Here is a 19,814-nt window from a genome sequence, read left to right as displayed (position 1 = left end):
ATGGCAACAGTGGCTGGCTGGCTTGGGTTGGATGTGGCTAGGAAGGGTAGCCCTGACAAACAGTAGTCCTTCCAGAGCAGGTCCTGTGCATGGGGTCCCCAAGAGTCTCACAAGGAGTTCTCTGCAGTTGCAGGCCTGGGGGTGCTCGTACTTAAGTGATGCCAAATGCAGGGTAAATGGACTCCCGCTGGCCTGGCCTGAGGCCCTCTTCTGCTCTCTGGACCATGCTCTCCCCTTACCTTGGCTTTAAAAGCCATGAGCTTGAGGATCATCTCCAGGGTGAAGAGAATGGTGAAGGCCACGTTGAGGATGTCTGAAATATGGTTCATTTCTGGAGACTGGTTGTAATGCTGAGAAGGCAGAAGGAGCCACGTTAAGCTGTTGCAGGTTCAGTCTCTGTTGTGAGCTCAAGAGGTGTGTGCTGGATACAGAACCCCCTTCCACGGCTATGGCTTATCAACGCTCAGCAGAAAGGAAATTTCCCCCATGCAGCCCCTTCTCTGAGCTCCCCACATCCAACCACCCCCACTTTGCCCCAGCGCTGCTGAGCACACACCACAAGCTTTGTTGTGTAGGAAAGATCTCTCCCCCAGAAGCAATCCTGGAGGTAGCTGACCTGCTGCTGTTGTGGACATCCCTCCACCACCCATGGTGAGCACTGTGCCCCTTACCTGCATGCCCAGGCAGATGGTGTTGAGCAGGATCAGGAAGAACATGAGGTACTCAAAGTAGGAGGAGGTGACCACATACCAGATCTGGTACTGGTAGGGGTTCTTGGGGATGTAGCACCGCAGCGGGCGAGCCTTCAGCGCATACTGCACACACTGGCGCTGGGGAAGGGAGGGCAGATGTGAGCCCAGGGCAGTGCCAGGGGCACAGGCACAGGCCTGGCTCAGGTACTTGCTGTGCTTTCTGCAAACACACCTCCAGAGCACCCACAGGGGACCAGGTTTCCAAAGCCACTGCTTGGCTTCAAAGGTTGCCATGCTGTGCCCTCCAGTCCTGAGCCTGCCTATCACTGGCCTTTCAAGCCTGGCCAAGAGCAGCCTGAAGACATCACATGAACCAGAGGTGAAGGGGACACTGGGTTTTCCCCCTGCACCTGAGAGGTGCCAAACAGGCTCTTCCCTCCCCAGCAGGCCAGGGCCATCTCTGTTGGGTTCATGTGCAGCTCACATCACGCCCAGCACCTTCATGTCAAGGTGCCCATGACGTCTCTGCAGGCTTGCTTGCTCCTCCCCAGCATGTGCCATGTCCTCTCCCAGTGCTGGTCTCACTTCTGCTTCTTTCAACCTTGATATCCCCAGCCAGAACCACAGCATGACAGCCAGGGGTGCCTCTGGAGATGGTCTAGTTGAAGTTCCCTGCCCAAAGCAGGGCCAGCTACACCAAGCTGCCCAGGACTGTGTCCAGTTTGGTTTGAATACCTCCAAAGTTGGAGACTTCACAATCTCTCTGGGCAACCTGTTCCAGTGCTTAACCACCCCCACCATAAAAAAGTGGGGTTTATGTTTAAATGGAGTTTCTTGTTTTCTTCTTTGTGCCTCTTCTTGTGTCACTGGGCACAACTGAAAAGAGTCTGGTTTCATCTTCTTACACCCTCCCCATAGGTATACACATAGGCAGGATCCCCATGAGCCTTCTCAACACCAGACTCAGCTCTTGACCTCTCCTTGGACAGATGCTCCAGACCTTCAGTCATCTCAGAGGTCCTTTGCTGTACTCACTCCAGTACATCCATGTAATTTTTGTTCTATGGAGGCCAGATCTGGGTGCAACCCTCTGCTCCAGCCCAGTCTGGGCACCCTACCTGCACTAGAAGGCCCACTCCCTGGTTCTGGTCCACTCTGCCCTTCCCTTGGAAGGTCTGTGTTGTGCCAGGCATGGGTCCAGCTGACTCTGTCCCAGCAGTGACCAGACCTGGTCCAGGTTCAACTCATCTGCCCCAGCAGTGCCAGATCCAGTGCTGGCCCAACTTGCCCTGTCCCAGGAGTCCCATTACCTGATTCTTGTCCAGCTCACAGTTCTTGTATTCATTCTCCCCTTGCTCCTGGAAGGTGACAATGACAAAGCCCACAAAGATATTCATCATGAAGAAGGCAATGAGGATGATGTAGATGATGAAGAACATTGCAATCTCCACCCGGTAGTTGTAGATGGGGCCTGTATCCTCAGCATTAGTGTCAATGGCCATGTATAGCAGCCTACAGGAGGGAAAGCGAGGCAACAGAGACCCTAATTAGGTTGGAAAGACCGTTTCTCCTTTTGAAGGTTATGAAGAGCTCTAGGGGCATCTCAGATCAGTGGCACAGTGCTGCTGGGATGACCTTGTTGGACCCCCCCAGCCGCTGCCAGCATGGCTAGCCCTGCTCCTCAGCCTGGGCAGCTCTTTACCATGGTAAATGCCTGCAGCAGTGATGTGCTCCCACCACAGACCAACCCCTCAGGAGGCCCCAGACTCACTCTGGCCAGCCCTCGAAGGTGGAGACAGTGAAAAGGGACATCATGGCTGAGAATACGTTGTTGAAGTGGAAGTTGTTGTGCAACCAGACACGCTGTTGCAGCTCAATCTGCGTGGGGTCCCCGTCCACGTAGTTGATGAAGTAACCCCTGCAGCAGAAGGGATGTGGTGGTCACCAGGCAGGCCCCCCTTCAGCTCACCTACTGCAGTGCTGGACCAGGGCTCTCTGATCACTGGGAGGGGAGGACAGCCCTGTGCTTATTTCATATCTACCCCAGAGGGAGGGAGAACAGCATGAGACCTCAGCTACACTCTTCGGATGCAACATCCCCATCAAGAATGGCCCCCACCAGCCCCCTGCTCCCCATTTTGAGGCTGAGCTGCAAGAGAGCTCTTACCTGCACTCCTTCTCCGTCAGCTTGGATGGATCTGTGCATCTATAGAACTTGCCCTGCATTTAACAGAGGTCAGAAGAGGCAATGATTTTGCTGGGATTCAGAAGCCCACCCTGTTAGTTCCCACCTTGGTTCATGCTGACTCTGGCCTCTGCCTTGCACTACCACTGGCTTCACTGCTCTGCACACCAACAAACACCATTCACAGGGTGTTTCAGGAGCCTGGGGTCAATCCCAGGCTAAGACTAAACATTACTTAACGACAGGAACAAATCTAGGGCCCTGAGCTGAGACCCATCTAGCTCATCCCATCTGGGAGCCAACTATTTGGGAAATAGGGAAGAAAGCAGGAATCATAGAATTAACTAAAAGTTAAGGTATGCTGACAGCTCTGCTCAGTCTGCAGGGTGTCCTGAAAGCTCTCCCCAAGTTGGCTGGGAGTTTCAGCCCAGTTATTAGAACAACTCTGAGTCCAGCCAAGGCCAGTTCTGTCTTGGAGCAGCCAAGGCCCAGAGCAAAAGCGTGGTACTGTGTAAAGAACACACTTCACATCCAAAGAACAGAGGAAGTCAGAAGCACTCACCACCTTAGAAAGGGGAAACTGAGGCACTCCCTGGCCCCTTTACATGTACTGTCTGGACCTGATGGTATCCTGGGTGTTTCCTGCCCTCCACTGCAGGCTCTTCTGCAGGATGGTCTGGTGCAGGCAAGTCTTTTTGCAGAGCACAGAGTATGGCCTGTGCTGATCTCAACACTGGGAGACACCACCCCAAGGACTATGACTAGAAGAGGATGTGTCTGAGCAGAACATCTCTCCTGCCCATCTGGGACACCTCTCACCTTGAAGAGCTGGACCCCAATGCAGGCAAACATGAACTGCAGCAATGTCGTGACGACCACAATGTTACCGATAGTCTTGATGGCCACGAACACGCACTGGACCACGTGCTGCAGAGGTCAAGGACAAGGCACATGTGAGGCAAGCCCCTGCTGCGTGTCCCACACCCTCTCACTGCAGGGACGGGCCTCAGGAAGAGTGGAAGCCTGCCAAAAACAGGGATGGGGCACACCCCATCCCACAGGCAAGGGAGTGGGAATTGGGTTCTTGGCCCCACAGGGCATGATGTCTGCAACATAGCCTCCTAGGAGGACTCCCATGGGCTGAGGACCCCTAGCCTCCCTCTTACCTTCAGCCCCTTTGCCCTGTTAATGGCTCGCAGAGGCCTCAGTACCCTCAGCACCCGGAGGATCTTCACCACTGAGATGGCACTGGACCTGAGGAAGAAAGCAGAGGTGAGATGGGGCGATTCCCCTGCCCAGGCCAGGCTGGCACAGCCCCACAAAGCAGCCACAGAGGCCAGGCTGGGAGCAGGGATGAGGGGCAAGGGATGGCAGAGACATATATATTACTATGTCGTCACTCCACATAAGGCCAAGGGACACTGGCAGCTGGAGAAGGCAGCTCCAAATTGAATTCCTACCCTTTGACACTCCAGGAGTGAGCCTTCCTGCCTCCCCATTGTCCATGCCCTATCCCCCTAAGCATGGCTTTGTGGGCATTAACACAGGAGCTAATGCCCAGCCCTTGGGCTGGCTGCTCCTTCTCCATCCAGCACAGAGGATGGAGCAGCACCCCAGCTGCCCTGCCAGGATGAACTGAGCAGTGCCCACCCTGCCAAGCGTGGAAGTGCTTACTCAATTCCCATGGAGATGAGGGACACAGCGACCACGAGCAAGTCCAGGATATTGAATGAGTTCCTGCAGAAGGAGCCTTTATGCAGGAAAGCACCATAAGCTGTCATCTGGGGAGCAGAAGCAGTTAGGAGAGAAGCCAGGCAGGGCTCGGGGGCATGGTCCCTCCACAGCCCTGGGGCAGAATGGGCACAAGGGGCTTCTCCCAGGGCCTGGGGACCTTATCCTGCTCAGACCTCTGCAACCAGGCAGGAAGCTGACTTCAGCTGAAATCCTCTGTACTGGCGACAAAACACTTCCAGTCATACAGCAAATTAAAGAGAAAAGAGACTTGGAGCAGGAGCAACATGCAGCAGCTGCTTGAATTACTGTTTTACTCCATGTGTTCCCATTGCTTTCTCAATGGAGCATGTCAGAACAAAACTGCTGGTGCCATGGCCCTCCTGTCCCTGTCTCAGCACAGGTGACCTCTCTGGAGGGGACTATAGCTGCTGGGACAGGTCATACACCACCCAGACTGCATAAACTCTGGGTTGTGAGGATCAGCTGGCAGCTTCTCCTCGCTGGGACCTTGAGCTTGCACCCAAAGAACCCAAGTGCCCATGGCCAGAACAGTCTAGATGCATGCACTGAGTCATGCACAGGGCAGAGGGACTCACCTTCAAGACAATTTCAACTGTGAAGACAGAGGTGAAACCAATGTCAAAGTATCCAAGGATCTGGAGACAGAAGCACCAAAACTGGATGAGATGTGGGTGATATGGGAAAGGCTACAGTGTGTTCACACATCCTGGTACTGGGGGTTTGGCCCCCACTCTGTGGACTGGGGAACCCATCTAGTTGACAGAGTCTGCAAACCCAGTGTCAAGAGGACTCCTTAACTTCCCTCAGCTTTGCTGATACTCTCAACTGCATGATCCAACCTGCAGCTATCAGTTTCCAATGAGTGAGGCTTGACCTGATTCACCTGAAAGCACCTGATCCCTAAAAGTGGCCTGAGAAGCTCCCAGCTGAGACACCCCATCCCTTGTCAGACACAATGGGTGCAGACCCATTTGTGCCTCATGTGGATAGACTTGTGGCTACCACTGCTCCATGCCAGAAGCATTTCAGGGTGCTGCACACACCAGTTTGCCACCTCGCAGGATGTCCCTATCCCAGATAAGCCACCACAGCCTTCAACCAAGGCAATCTCACACACCCTGTCAGGTGGATCTCTTCACCTAGAAGTAAAGTGAGACATGGAGCAGTAAAAACTCTCCCAGAATGGAGAACACAGCTAGCCTCTCCTCCCAGAGTGTATTGCTCTCCCACAGGGAGAAACCACAACTACCTGCCTAGACATGACATCTGCCAAGCAGGTCTCTACTTAATGGGGATCTGAGCGTCTCCAAGAGGTCTCTCCCACCCATCCCAACCCTCCACAGCTACATGGGCACCTGGTTGCGGAAGGACTCAGCACGGATGGGATCCTCAGCTGCCAACGAGATGCTGCTGAGGAGAATGAAGAGCAGGATGAAGTTGGTGAACCAGGTAGCATTGACAGTCCTGTGGCACAGCATCCGAAACCTGCCAGGGACAGGAATGGCATGAGATGCTGCAAGGGGCCAGAGGGATAGCAGATAGGGCCATGGGAGCCTGGGAAGAGGGTTATGGCTAAACCTTGAGGACAGGAAGGCCCTAGGCATGAAAGGATATCCTTTCCAGCCCTTCCACAGAGTAGACTTCCCAGTCAGCTGGCTCCCTTCAGGCCCAGCTGTTACACATAAGTAGGATGCCATTGGGAAGGGTCAGTGCCGGAGGTACCCAGGCCTGGTTGCACAGTGCAGGGAGAAGGGTCACTGCTTACTTGTTGGTTGGGCTGAAGATGAAGAAGGAGCTGGCTTCAGGCATGGGCACCGCCTTCTCTTTCAGCTGTAGCTCCGCAAGGGGACGTGGCCGAGGGCTCAGGGGAATTTCTGGCTCATCTTCCTCATCGTCACCTGCAGGGTGGCCACAAGGAGGGAAAAGGAAAGAATCACTCAGAAAGGGAATGTGACCTTATGGGCAATCCTCTGACCCTGATCTGGCATCTGTGCCAGAAGGACCTCAGTCCTGCAAGGCTGGCAGAAGGTCACCACATCCTTTGCCCCTCACAGCCAGTGTACTGGCAGCATCCCTCTGCAGTGCCACACCAGCCTTCCTGCTGCCCTGCCAGGGACAAGTCTTACCTGGGAAGTCAGCAGAAGGGTAGGGGTCTTTGATCTCATTGACGCTGGATGCAAATTCATCCACTTTTAACTGAAATAAGAGAAAGAGAGAGAGGAGGACATGCAGCTGTGTGTGCCAGTGCTGCTGCCAAATGTGGCTTGTTGGCCAGACTCTGTCATCTTGGAAGCCATGTGGGCAAGCAGTGCCTCTTGGTGCCCATACAGCACCAAGCACATGGAGTCCTGGCCCAGGATGGAGCAGGGTGAGGGGAAACACCTCAGGGATGCTGCAATCTCAGCAAAAAGCAATACCAAGGGGAATATGTGCTAGGCAAGAGCCTGGGGCCATGCACCTACACTATGGGTGGAATAAGACATGGGGCTAACTCCTGAGTGGCCCAGGATGGAGCAGGGTGAGGGGAAACACCTCAGGGATGCTGCAATCTCAGCAAAAAGCAATACCAAGAGAATGGGACAGGGGAATATGTGCTGGGCAAGAGCCTGGGGCCATGCACCTACACTGTGGGTGGAATAAGACATGGGGCTAAGTCCTGAGTGAGTTCTCATAGGGCATCTCTGGAAAGATGCTTATCAAGAGGCATCTCAGCACAGCTGAATAGAGGAGTTTGCAGACAGGGAATGCTGGTGTGAGCATAAGAGAGGCCCAGGAGGCTGCTGACATGCTCTGCTCCCCTCCACACTGATGTGCAGCAGCCCATCCTCTGGCTGTGGCCAAGGAAATGAATCAGAGGAAAAGGATACCCAGCAATGGGCCTGTTTCACCAGGTAACATGTCCTGCCTGGGCCTAGAGAACCCCCATCACCAGAGGATGCTAAGGTGAGGAGTAATTCTGGCCCAGAGGAGTCCAGACCCAGGCTGGCTCTAAGCCTTGTCACTCCTGGCTGCTGAGAGGAGCCTGGTCCCTCATCAGGAGCTCCCCAAGGCCCAGACCCCCCAGCACTGACCTTGGCTGTTGTGGGAATTTCTTCTCCCTTTGCTTTCTGCTCAAGCTTCTTTGCCAGTATCTGCTTCTCATCTTCAGACTTCTCTGGGTAATGTCTGAGTGGAGAGGAGGGGAGAGCAGGAACTGAACTCTGGGCAAGGGCATGGGCAATGCTGTTCTGTCCCCTCACACCAAAGCACCTGGACAGGGATTGCAGCACTCACCTGGACATCTTCCGCCGCTTGCGTTCCTCTGCTTTAGCCTTCTGGGCTAAGGTCAGGCTCTCAGCCTCAGCCAAATTATCAACTGCAATGGCCAAGAAGACATTGAGGAGGATATCTGGAGGACAGCACTAAGGACATGAACTTGGTTCCTGTTTGGAGGGTGAGGCCAGAGCTGTGCTCTGAGGAACCTTCCTGGGGTTGAGCCCTTGAGAAAACCCTTGGCTGGTGATCCCCAACCCTGCACCTATCCTTGTGAGTGCTGAGCTTTGGGCTGGCTGCCCTCTCTCTGTGTTAGCAAAGTCTTGTTACTGCATTGACTGGTGGCTGAATCTATGACTGATGTTCATCCAAACCTGCTCCATGGGGTCCTTTTCTCCAGACTCCAGACCCCAGCCACCACCAGTGCAAGCCCTGAAGCCTGTGGTTTGTCCCTCTGCTGTTCAGAACCGAAAAGCTTAAGGCAAGCGCTTGAAAAGCTTAAGGAAGACCCATCTTTCCCCCTTCACAGTCCTGTGTAGCTGACCTGTGGGGCTGGGTACAGGGAGCCTGGGCCTGGCTCAGCAGGCAGAGGATACAGTTCCCACAAACGAAGAGGATGATGAAGTAGATGCAGACCAGCATGCCAGGAAAGGACGGCCCCCCGTAGGCCATGATTCCATCGTACATGATTGAATTCCAGTCCTCCCCGGTCAGGATCTGGGAGCAGAGCAGAAACAGGGACTCAAGAGCCCTTATGGCTCCAGCACCAAACCCTCACAGCCCCTACAGCCCCATGGCCAAACCACATCCCACCTCCCTGCTCGGCCCTACACCTGCTCATGACCCCACATTTCCCCACTCCAAAGCCACATCACCTCCCACAAGACCACATCTCTCTAAGCCCCAGCTCTTGCCAGGACACCCATGGCCCAGAAGAGATATCCTCCAGCCTCCCTCTACACTTCCCACAGCCCCATACCTGGAAGACACTGATGAGGGCCTGGGGGAAGTTGTCGAATGTGCTGCGCCGCACTTGCATGTCCTCAAAGTCAAACTTGCCCCCAAAGAGCTGCATACCCAGCAGTGCGAAGACAATGATGAAGAGGAAGAGAAGGAGGAGCAAGGAGGCAATAGAGCGGACTGAGTTGAGCAGGGAGGCAACCAGGTTGCTCAGGGATGTCCAGTACCTGGGGAGAGACAGGAGGTGAAGGAGCTGGGAAGACTGTGGACAGGACCAGGTGGGTGCAGGGAATACACTGGCAGCCCAGCAAGGGGGCTCTGAACCAGCACCACTGACAGGCTGAGCACTGAGACTGCTCCAGCCAGCCCCCAAGAGGTGGAAATGAAGCTCCAGATGTGGTGTGACAGGCAGGATGCCTGCACGGGGCACAGCAGGCAGTGGGGGAAGAGGGATGAACACACAGCGGGTTGATGCCACAGAGAAGCCTGGAGTCCTGGCCTACAGCACGCCCATTTACAATAGCCCAGAGCAAGAGAAGGACCCCAGGGGACCTCCTGCAAGTCCTGCCCTGTACTGGAGACAGAAATCCCCAGCTTGGCCTTGTTCCTCCATCCAGGAACTACCAGCACTGGTCATGCTGCAGCCCTCCTCAGAGCCAAGGCCAGCGATGCCTGGGAACCATGACCCACCAGCACCCACAGAGCTCCCTGCCCAACCTGGTGATCTTGAAGATGCGGAGAAGCCGGATGCAGCGCAGCACAGAGATGCCCAGGGGTGACAAGGCATCGAGCTCCACCAGGATGGTCTCCAGGACCCCCGCACACACCACGAAGCAGTCAAAGCGGTTGAAGAGCGACATGAAGTACTGGCGCAGACCCAGCGCATACATCTTCAGCAGCATCTCAGCCACAAAGAGGGCCAGCAGCACCCGGTTGGCATTGTCTGGGGCAGGAGAGCCAGGCCATCAGAGCATGGACCTCCTCACCTCAGAAGGGCACAGCAGCGAGGGAAGGAGGGCAGTGCTGCTCAGCTCCACAGAGGCTGTTCCTCAGGGAGCACACAGGAGAGGGAGATGAGGAGGAGGGTGATGAGCCACTGTGTGCTTGTACGGGTCCGAGTGCAGTGCATGTGAGTCCATGCAGGGTGTGCATGTGTACTGGGCAGTGCATGTGTGTGTATGTGCATGGCTGAGCTGTGTACCTGTGTGTACAGCTGGACTCACGTGTCTATGTGTGTTTTCATGTGTTTGGGTGCAGGTAGTGTGACTGCACGCATGATCATGCGTGGTGTGAGTGCAGGCAATGTGTGTTTGCGTGTGATATGCATGCACAAGTGCCAATGTAAACACTATGTGTGCTCACCATGCAAACCCACGTCCCTAGGAACATGCTGTGCATGTGTAACTGTGTACACCACGGATGTGCAGCTGTGGGACAGTGCGGTGGGGATGGTGTACACACACCTGTGTGCAGGTTGTGTTTGTGTGTATCCAACAGGCCCTGTGCATGCACGTAAGAGTTCACGTGTCTCAGCAGGGTGGCCCAGGCTCTTTGCTCACCTTGTACTTGTGTCAGCCATTCTGGCTGTAAGTGGTGCTCGGAGGCAATGGAGAAGGTGTTCAGGGCCACCAGCAGGATGACAAGCCAGTAGAAGAACTTGGACTTCACCACATCTCTGCACTTCCTACGAAACATTCGGTTCCAACGCCTCCACTGACGGCTGCAGGAAAAGCCAAAGGGTCAGCAGGGCCTGCAGTAAGTCCTGCTCCCTTCTCCTGGGCCTTCCTTGAAGGAGCTGGAGAACATAACCCTGCCCCTGGCACTAGGTGCCTCTGGCTGTCTGCTGCAGGCCCAGCTACTCAATCACAAGACATGCTGCATGTGCCACGAGAAGATGCTCAGAACCTGGCACCAAAGTGAAGAGGTTGTTCACCTTGAAAAGTGGCTTTTTGCCAGTACCTGAACAAAATTCCATGTTTTGCATCTCCTCCTGAGCACACAGCCCCTGGTCTCCCCCAGGAGCCAGTGGCTGACAAGAAAGCCTGGCCCAGCCAGGACAGCAAGAGAGAAACTGTGCAAGCCCACATGCAGAGCAGGAGATGGTTCAGCAAGTTCATACTTACAAGTAGAGAATCCACTTGTTCATGCCCTCAATTTCATACAAGCTCTCTGTCTCTGACCCTCCTTCATCCAATGGCATCATACCTAAGGAGAAAATGACGTTCCAGGCTTACCTTGGAGCCCCTGGGAAGAATGTGTGGGAGGGAACCTCTCCCAGGAGCACATCAGGAAGAGCTTCCCCATCAGAAGTGAAATGAAGAAATGCTGTCCCAGGGAGACAGCAGCAAGAGTTTGGGCACAAAGTATCAGGTGCAACCAAGTAGGAGGCACCAGGAACATCTGCCCTGCAACAAGAGAAGCAGCAGCAACCCAGAGACACATCCAAAAAAGACAGCTGTGCGTGTATAGGCTCCCTTAGTGTGGGATACTCCGAGCACAGAGAAAACTAGGAGCAGGTGTGGTTCTGAGCAAATGCTGAACAAGAGGAGGATTGTAACAGCATTTTATCTTTCCCTACTGTTTCCCAAGGCTCTTTGCACACATCTGTTGCTCAGCTCGAGGCATCGAATGTTATTTCACCAGGCAGAGTGGCAGACCTTGCTGAGCTTTTGGGTAGATGCCTGTGTATTCACTACTCTGAGCCACTTCTAATCCATTAAAACTGTTAAGCAACAGCAAGAAATTCCTGTGTCTGTTAGTGCTGGAGGTAGTAACCCAGCTCTCTGCCCTGCACCCGAAATTGCACGTGCTCCTCATGGCTTCTCATGGCTGCTCCAAGAGCATTTTGTGAAAGGATACCCAGGTCTTGCTAGTAGTCTGCATATATTAAACACAGTGGTTAAGGGGGAGGTGAGGGCCAAGTTCTTGTTAGTTAGGGTCAGATTCAATAAAATGATACAGGAAAGGAAAAACAAAAGGAAGGAAGGAAGGAAACAGTTCTGCAGAAGTCAAAGCATTTTTTTTCATAGGTTTTCAAGCAAAATGAGTCTTTGTGAGCTCTCCAGAGGTCTGTACCCTACCTCGCTAGGATGGTCAGCGTTAGGAACCCAACCCTCACACAAAGGGTCTTTGACCAAGAAGACCTGGTACCTTCTCCCCTGGCCCGGTCACTGTCCATGACCTCAGCGTGGGTGATCCAGTCCATGTAGCCCTTGAGATCCTCCTCCAGCTGCTGCTTCTCCCGCAGCTTCTGAAACGTGCCGCGTGACTTGGCCTTCTCACGCTCTTTGGTGAACTCACTGGGACAAGGCAAGCAGCAGAGTGAGACCCAGGAGAGGGGTGGTGTGGAGGTTACATACCACAGCCCTGTGCCAGGCCTTGTAGAAAGAGAAAAGCCTGAAACACCCCCCAACCCAGTGCTACCAGTAGATTTCTCCAGTGACTTCACCTTCCTTGGCCCTGTTCCATGATTCAAGATGATGGGGGATCATCATCTGATGCCTGATGGCAGGCAGGGTTTCTTCCCCACCACTGGCTGATCTTTGGGAGCTCCTTGCTGCAGGATGCTGTGGCTGGACAGGCCAACTGAGGCTAGACATTGGGGGCTGCAGGAGTTCTCCAGCCCTGCTAAGGATTACAGCATGTGGGATCTCACCCACTCGGACAGAGAAAGCTGATCCAAGCTCTCCATGTGGGGAAGGTGAGCTCATCACATCGCAAGTAAACAGGACACTCTTTTCATCATAACATGGAAAAGACAAGTCTGCCAATGCAGGGGGGTCCTACTCTTCTCATTCTATCTTAAATCCATTTATTTTCAATGGCAGGACTGTAGAGCTGCTACCCAGCCAGTCTGGTGTTACCATGTATTAGTAATAGGCCTCAGACACTATAGTAATAATCAGACACACAAAGTCTCAGGACTTTGTGTGGATTTTCCTGATCTCAAGCATAATTAAGCTGTATTTCCAAAAAAATATAATCAGGAACTTTGCTGTGCCTGCAACTTACACCAGAACCAGATGACTATGAACCAGCTTGTCCTGCTGTAACAGCCAACCTCATGCAAGGGGCAGGTGCTTGTGGTCTGTCTTGTCGTTTTGAGCTTTGCTTTAGTCATATTAATACCCAATTTGGTTTAACCTTGTGCAGTTGTATGGTTCTTGCCATAGAGAAGGACTAACAAATCCAGGTAATTAGAGATGATGAGTGTGATGCACTTGCACACACAGGATTGAAACATACAAAAAAAGACCCTGAGCCTACACAGAACTGAGAAGAAAAGCTCCTCTCACTCATTGGTATGCTGGCACCTCACCACATCAGTGCTTAGTAGGTTGAGCATTGCACCAGAGGTACTTTGTGCAGGGCAGCTTTAACTGTACTATGGGAATTAGCCATAATTGAGTCATTTGGCATAGAAGTCTTATGATCATTGTAACCAGACACATGATAGCTCATTACTGTATTTGGATGAGACTGTGGAAGCATTAATTAGACTAACAATAATCCTCTTGGATCCCTTGCATTCATATCAAAGGTGTTTCCCTCACAACAGGATGGCAGCGCTGTAGGTACCAGTGAGAATGAGGGTCTCAACCCACAGCTCGGGCTTTCTAAGCATGCCAAAAAAAAAGAAGGAACAGAAACTTTTCCAGACTTTCTTCTTGTATAGTTAAAACTAGCCAGTGGCCACGCTCTGATCATGCTGGCACAGAGAATGGACAGGGGGGCACTTACCCACTGAGCACCCCTAGCACCAGGTTGAGAACAAAGAAGGAGCCAAGCAAGATAAGGCTGACAAAGTAGATCCAGGGCCATTCATTCCCAATGGCATCATTTACCTGGCAAGGAGAGAGGCAGATGAAGCATTCTGAACACACTGGTTGCTGTCTGTCCCACTATAGGGCTCCCCTCAACAGCCTCTGGGAGCTTTGTGAGTGCTTGGGATGACAGCAGATAAACCTCACTGAGCACTGGCTTCTTAGGACTCTGCATCTGGTTTCAGCAAAGGTAAAGCCAGACCCAAGCATTTTGGGAGCAGATTTAAACATCAGCCCTATGCCTAAGCCTCAGCAAGACAATCTCCCAAGGACTGCAAAACATGGGGTTTTGCTGGAAGAGCATCCACCAGCCAGCCACTGCTGTGCTGGCCTGTACCTCTTCACAAAGGTGGGAGCTGGAACATCCCTCCTGTCTATCTGCAGAGATGCAGGAGACGTTGCCTGGCACATTGGGGGGTGATGCTTGGCGGGGGCAGGATCTTTCACTGGCAGAGACCTAGGCCTGCTCTGGGGTCCTGTATTCTGGAGGGAATTCCCAACTCTGAGGCAAAACCTTTGCTGAGCTGAGCGCCACATCCACGCTGCTGGAGCCTACCCAGTAGAGGACTTCTGTCCAGCCCTCCATGGTGATGCACTGATAGACAGTCAGCATGGCAAAGCCGAAGTTGTCAAAGTGAGTGATGCCGTTGTTGGGCCCCGGCCACCCGCTTCGGCACTCGGTGCCATTGATGGTGCAGTGGCGCCCATGGCCAGAGCTGGTGCATGGGGCTGGCTTCTCTGATCCCACCGTGGCAATCACATCTGAGGGGAAAAGCCATGGTGTGAGCAGCAGCAGGTCAAGTAGAGCAGGTCCCAGCAACTCCTGGGTCCCCTTTTACCACCTCCTCACACCCCATCACCAAGCTGTGTGCTATACCAAACATCCTTTGGTCCTGCCACACTCCCAGGCCAGACCAGACTTACTGCTGGCCCCCACAGCAGTCACACAAAGACATTTCTGCCATACTGAACCCTGCCACAGCCCTACCTGTCCCGAGGTAGTAGCAGGTCTTGTGCATCCTGCCCTTGAAGAGCTCTTGCCCGACAATGGCATAAATGATGATCATGAAGAGGACCAGCAGGGCGATGTGGAGCAGGGGCACCATAGCCTTGATGATGGAGTTCAGGACGACCTGAAGGCCTGCACCAAGGAGAAGAGAGAGGAGGTCAACTGTTTCCTAAACAGCTTTGGGTGCACCTTATATTCCTGCCAGTCCCTCTGACAAGCAGCTTCTGAAACGCCCCGTGCCAAGGGACGAGGGGCACAGGTGGGTTGGGACTGAAATCTCTGAAGCAAGAAATCCTTCCTCTACCCCTATGCAGACCCCAGCAGAGCCAGACTCCAGGCAGTGCTGGAGGCTGCTTCATGCCCCTCCCTTTGCCCCATCCTCTGTTGCTCTCATCCTGGCTGTATTCACATGAGTTACGAGAGAAGGAGATTCCTGCCCTGAGAAAATAGAGTGATGTCCTGGCCCCTTTCACAGTGGCCACCCAAAGGTGATGACACTGAGCCGCGGAGGGAGCTGAATGTGTGCCGACCTGCAGATCCCCAGTCTTGAAAACTTGCTTATCCTCAGGGATAAGGGTGAGCCTGTGGCTTCAACCAGCAGCAAGAAGAAACCTGCCCCTCAGCCCCCCACCCTGGCCAGGCACAGGGGTTCAATCCATTCATGCTGGCAGGGCACCCAGCACCCACTTGGCACTCCAGACACCAGGCGCAGGGGTCTCAGCACACGAAATGCTCGCAGGGCCTTCACATCAAAGCCGCCTTTTCCTCCTGAAGACCCCCCCTCTTTTGCGTTGACCTTCTCCAGGGTCATCGTGATAAGCCTGAAAGAGTCGGAGCACAGAGCAGGCAAGGAAGGGGGAGAAGCAGAAGGGAAGAGAAGGAGAAAGAGAAGGGTGTAAGGATGGAGACCAGGACATCTGTGCTGAGGGTTCAGAACTCTGCAGGGAGGAAAGGGAGGGACATGATTCTGCCAGATGTGCTTAGCCAGGACCACAGCTCTTGGCTAAGTTCAACTACTGGCATCCCTTCATTGGGTGCCACCTTCACAGCTGAGCAGATGGAGACCCTCCCATCCCATTATGCCCTCTTCCTGTGTGCTACAGCCTGGAGAACCCCATGCTACTCCCATTCTCCAGGGCAAGAAGACCCAAGAGGCGTGAAGGAGTCATAGAGGAAGTTAGAGAAGGATCCCAGGGGATGTCAGGCCATGAAAAGGGTGTCCGTGGGAGAAGGCCATGAACTGAGCCTAGAAGTTGCTCCCAAACCCACTTACAGTCACTAGAAAAATCAATGTAGCTGATGGGCTATGGACCAGGCCTGACACAAGCTGAGTACCAGGAGCTTCCTCTCCTTGCATTACCCTAGAGACACGATGGAAAAGTCGAGCACATTCCAGCCATTCCGGAGATACGCATCCGTATGGAAAAGAAACCCATAGGCAATTATCTTGAGCATGGCCTCAATGGCAAAGAAGATCAGGAAGGCATATTCAATCTTCTCCTGGGGATTGGAAAGGCAAGAGGAAGAAGATGCTCCATTAGAGCAGACTGGCACCTCCCTCGGTATCACCACCATGCACGTCTGCCTCCCGCCTTGTGTCTGGATCAGCCCCTGCTGCCAGCCAGCCTGTGACCCCCCCCGCATGGCAGCACTACCCTGGCCATCTGTTGTGACTTAAGGCCAGCCAGTAACTCAGAACCACGCAGCCTCCTGCTCTCGGAGGGATGAGGAGAAGAATCAAACAAATGTGACTCCCAACGGTTGAGATAAGAGCAGTCCAGTAACTAAGGTATAACACAAAACCACTACTGCTACCACCAATATAATGATAAGAGAAATAACAAGGGAGAGAATACAATTGCTCAGCACCTGCTGACCAATACCCAGCAGCGATCTGGGCCTCCCAGGTGACTCCCCCCAGTTTCTATACTGGGCATGATGTGCTGTGGTGTGGAATAGCCCTTTGGCCAGTTTGGGTCAGGTGTCCTGGCTCTGCTTCCTCCTGACTTCTGGTGCCCCTCCCTGGCAAAGCATGAGACTAAAAGTCCTTGGTTGAAGCAAACTTTACTCAGCAACTACTAAAAACATCGGTGTGTTACGAGAGTTGTTCTGAGGCCAAAGTCAAAACCCCAGCACTGCACCAGCTACTAAGGAGAAAAGTGACTGCTACAGCTGAACCCAGGACACCACCACACGCCAGTCTCTGGCCTGCAGCATCATCTCCTCATTCCATTCAGTGTCAGGACCATGTTTCTGGTCTGTGGGCACCCGTTCTTACAAACTACACCAGTAAAGCCACCACTTCCCAACCCAGCACCCAAAGGTGCCTGGCCCAGGGCACTGCACGTCTCTGGTTCTCCTCTCTGCTGCCTCATCCTCGCGTTCTCCCACAGCCTTCCTTGTGCGGGCAGTACTGATGCCTTGTCCTCATCCTCCCCAGATGAGGGCTTGCTGGGTCTGTCTAGGAAACACCACACAGTCACCAAGGGACAATCCAGCTGCACCGTGGCTTCCTTTGTGCCCTGGGCTCCCAGGGAAGGGCTCAAGAGCTCCCGTCTAGTGCCAGGCATCTGCTTGGCACAGCGAGCTGCTAAAGCTGGCCTGGGAGCTTGGAATAGCTCATCCTTCCCTGGAGCACAACCAAGAGCTGCCTGTGCCCACCTGGTTCCGTCTGTCACTACAATCACTGCCCTTGCTGCTAATGGCCCTTTCCAGACTGGGATTAAATCCCTCTGAAGCAGCCAGGTGGACTGGGTTATTTATACTGCTAGTTTTCCATGGCCCTTCTCCTCCCTCTGCACCCCATGGAGGACAAGGAGCACCCCAGCTTGGGATCTGCAGGGAATTGCACCCAGAAAGGCAGAAACATCTGAGATCAAACTGGAAGAAGGTCTCCAGTGGGGAAGGCTGCAGGGCTCCAAGCAAGCCTTCCTCCCAGGGTCACTCTGCTTGCCAAATGGAAAATGCTGTCTGTTTATGAAACCAGGGCTCCGACAGGAGCATTGCTGGCTCAATTACCACATTGGAAAACAGTGGCCATGCCAAGTGTCCCTGTATGACTGTCACCCATAACAATGCCAGTTCCTTGCTGGATCTGAGAGCAGCAATGGTAAAAGCTGAGACCTAAGTATTGTGATTATTGATGTTATCAGGGCTTTGTCTTCAAGGTTTTAGCAAAGGCAACTCAACACTGCTCATGTCCCTGCCTTATCAGTGAAAGATCGCCCCTAGTCTGTTCCCAAAAGCCTGTCCTTGCAATCCCAGATGTGGAAATACAGCTATTGTGAGGATCATTTCAGATACAGAGGATTGCAGAGCCACACCAGCAGCCACTGTTGTGGTAGGGTATCTCCCCTGCTGTATATGCAGGAGTCATGGGTGAGCCCACTGCAAATTTGCTGCCACCAGATACCAGCACAAAGAAATTAAGGGATATTTTGTCCTGGCAGACTTTATACCATGTGCACATGGTGCAGACCCACTTCATATGCCCAGGATGATTTGAGCATCATAGAATCACAGAGTGGTTTGGGTTTGAAGGGACCTTAAAGCTCCTCCAGTTCCAACCCCTGCCACGGGCTGGGACACCTTCCACTAGAGCAGGTTGCTCCAAGCCCCTGTGTCCAACCTGGCCTTGAACACTGCCAGGGATGGGGCAGCCACGTCACTCGCAGCGTTCACCCCTGGTGGGAGGCAGGGCTGCCTGGCAGATCTGGGATTGGGTGTGAACAGCCCAGTCTTCAAAAAGCCACTATAAAAAGATGAAGGTCTTTATAACACACCAGGCTGCTACACACACACGCTTCAACCATGTCAGGGGGCACAGAGTAACTTGACCTGTGGGAGCCGAGTGAGCCACGGAGCCGCAGGGATAACCTTTTTATGCACCATGCCAATGCAATGTGACATGAAACAGCTCCAGCCTGCTCAGCAGTGTCAGCTCCCAGGCTCCACAGCCATGCAGGGCTCTCCAGAATGAGCCCTGCATCCAGGCTGGACAGGGCTTGGAGCAACCTGCTCTAGTGGAAGGTGTCCCTGCCCATGGCAGGGGGTTGGAGCTGGATGAGCTTTAAGGTCCCTTCCAGCACAAACCAGTCTGTGATGTCTCTAGTGTCTCCTCACAGGTAATAGGGGAGTGGGACTTGAATAAAGCCTCCCAGCTGGCCAAAGTACTGTGACTCAGTTTCCCCTGCTCAACAATTTCGAGGTCCTTATTAAATAAACTCAATTCTCTCCAGAGAGAACTGGGCCATGAAAAGAGGCAACTACAAAAGGGACAGGGAGAGATGAAATGCATTGCAGAATCTCCAACAAGCACTTGTTGCACTACCTGCAGGCTCTATGCAGAGCCCAAATCCCAAGATGATGGGGGTCTGGCTTAGTTCTGAGCTGGGATTACTCCTGCAAAGCCACCAGAACATGATGGCAGAGACATGAGAGCAAGGATGAAAGAACAGAAGCCTGGGGCTGCCAGGCTCCTGATCCAAAGGGCTGTTGGCATGGCAACAGGATGAAAACTCCCCCAGTAGGACACAGCAGAAATAATCCAATAAATGTAAATAAGATGCAGTTCCATACATTACTCAGCACACACCTGCCTGTCTCCCATCAATGGATTCTTCCTGGGCAGCATCATTCCCTGTCTGGCAGCACTGCAAGGCGGGTTGCTGTCAGGTTACCTCCCTGTTGTGACACACTGCCACATGCTGCAGCTCTGCCCTTGCATCCTGGTCTCAGCCAAGTCCCAAACTCCCTCCCAGTGGGAAGCCTCCATCCCTGCTCTCTTCACCTCCTGCTTTCTGTGCTCAACCTGCTCCAATTGGGTTTTTCCTTCTTTAGAGATAACTGCACCCTTCAAACCCCGCTGTGCTCCCTTACCAGGGAAGAAACCGAACCCAGCACACCAGAGGCTGAGTGAACACCCCAGGAATGAAATCTCTGTGGGTATGTTTAATTCCCCTCCTCTGTGGGAGGGAATTATAGGTCCTCTGTGGACCTATTTTGGTTTTGGGGTTTTTTTTTGGGGGGGGGTGTTTAGTTTTTGGGGTTTTTTAGTTTTTTGGTTTTAGTTTTAAAAGCCCTAACAACACATTGCCAGCAGTGACCCCTTTATTAGTAAAAACCATCTTCACTGCCAC

General features: G+C 53.3%; 1 protein-coding gene across 1 annotated transcript in view; it reads right to left on the bottom strand.

Annotated features, from left to right (window-relative positions):
* CACNA1S (calcium channel, voltage-dependent, L type, alpha 1S subunit) overlaps positions 1 to 19,814 on the bottom strand; it is a gene marked incomplete at its 5' end in the record, with an annotated part of 36,844 nt that overhangs the window by 15,504 nt on the left and 1,526 nt on the right. The window contains 25 exons of the mRNA XM_010024450.1: positions 240 to 350; positions 672 to 830; positions 2,003 to 2,204; positions 2,464 to 2,610; positions 2,860 to 2,912; positions 3,697 to 3,804; positions 4,044 to 4,131; positions 4,552 to 4,658; positions 5,208 to 5,267; positions 5,988 to 6,117; positions 6,398 to 6,530; positions 6,759 to 6,828; positions 7,704 to 7,797; positions 7,906 to 8,020; positions 8,481 to 8,601; positions 8,864 to 9,071; positions 9,562 to 9,787; positions 10,404 to 10,564; positions 10,968 to 11,049; positions 11,995 to 12,143; positions 13,585 to 13,688; positions 14,224 to 14,429; positions 14,656 to 14,808; positions 15,364 to 15,497; positions 16,037 to 16,176. Of these exons, the coding sequence (XP_010022752.1) occupies positions 240 to 350; positions 672 to 830; positions 2,003 to 2,204; positions 2,464 to 2,610; positions 2,860 to 2,912; positions 3,697 to 3,804; positions 4,044 to 4,131; positions 4,552 to 4,658; positions 5,208 to 5,267; positions 5,988 to 6,117; positions 6,398 to 6,530; positions 6,759 to 6,828; positions 7,704 to 7,797; positions 7,906 to 8,020; positions 8,481 to 8,601; positions 8,864 to 9,071; positions 9,562 to 9,787; positions 10,404 to 10,564; positions 10,968 to 11,049; positions 11,995 to 12,143; positions 13,585 to 13,688; positions 14,224 to 14,429; positions 14,656 to 14,808; positions 15,364 to 15,497; positions 16,037 to 16,176 (3,261 nt within the window). The remainder of the gene's footprint in view (positions 1 to 239; positions 351 to 671; positions 831 to 2,002; positions 2,205 to 2,463; positions 2,611 to 2,859; positions 2,913 to 3,696; positions 3,805 to 4,043; positions 4,132 to 4,551; positions 4,659 to 5,207; positions 5,268 to 5,987; positions 6,118 to 6,397; positions 6,531 to 6,758; positions 6,829 to 7,703; positions 7,798 to 7,905; positions 8,021 to 8,480; positions 8,602 to 8,863; positions 9,072 to 9,561; positions 9,788 to 10,403; positions 10,565 to 10,967; positions 11,050 to 11,994; positions 12,144 to 13,584; positions 13,689 to 14,223; positions 14,430 to 14,655; positions 14,809 to 15,363; positions 15,498 to 16,036; positions 16,177 to 19,814) is intronic.

Source organism: Nestor notabilis, unplaced genomic scaffold, assembly GCF_000696875.1.
Source record: "Nestor notabilis isolate BGI_N333 unplaced genomic scaffold, ASM69687v1 scaffold9891, whole genome shotgun sequence".
NCBI classification, from domain to species: Eukaryota; Metazoa; Chordata; class Aves; order Psittaciformes; family Psittacidae; genus Nestor; species Nestor notabilis.
The sequence above is the reverse complement of the archived record's forward strand: the minus strand, read 5'-3'. Positions and strand labels throughout refer to the sequence as shown.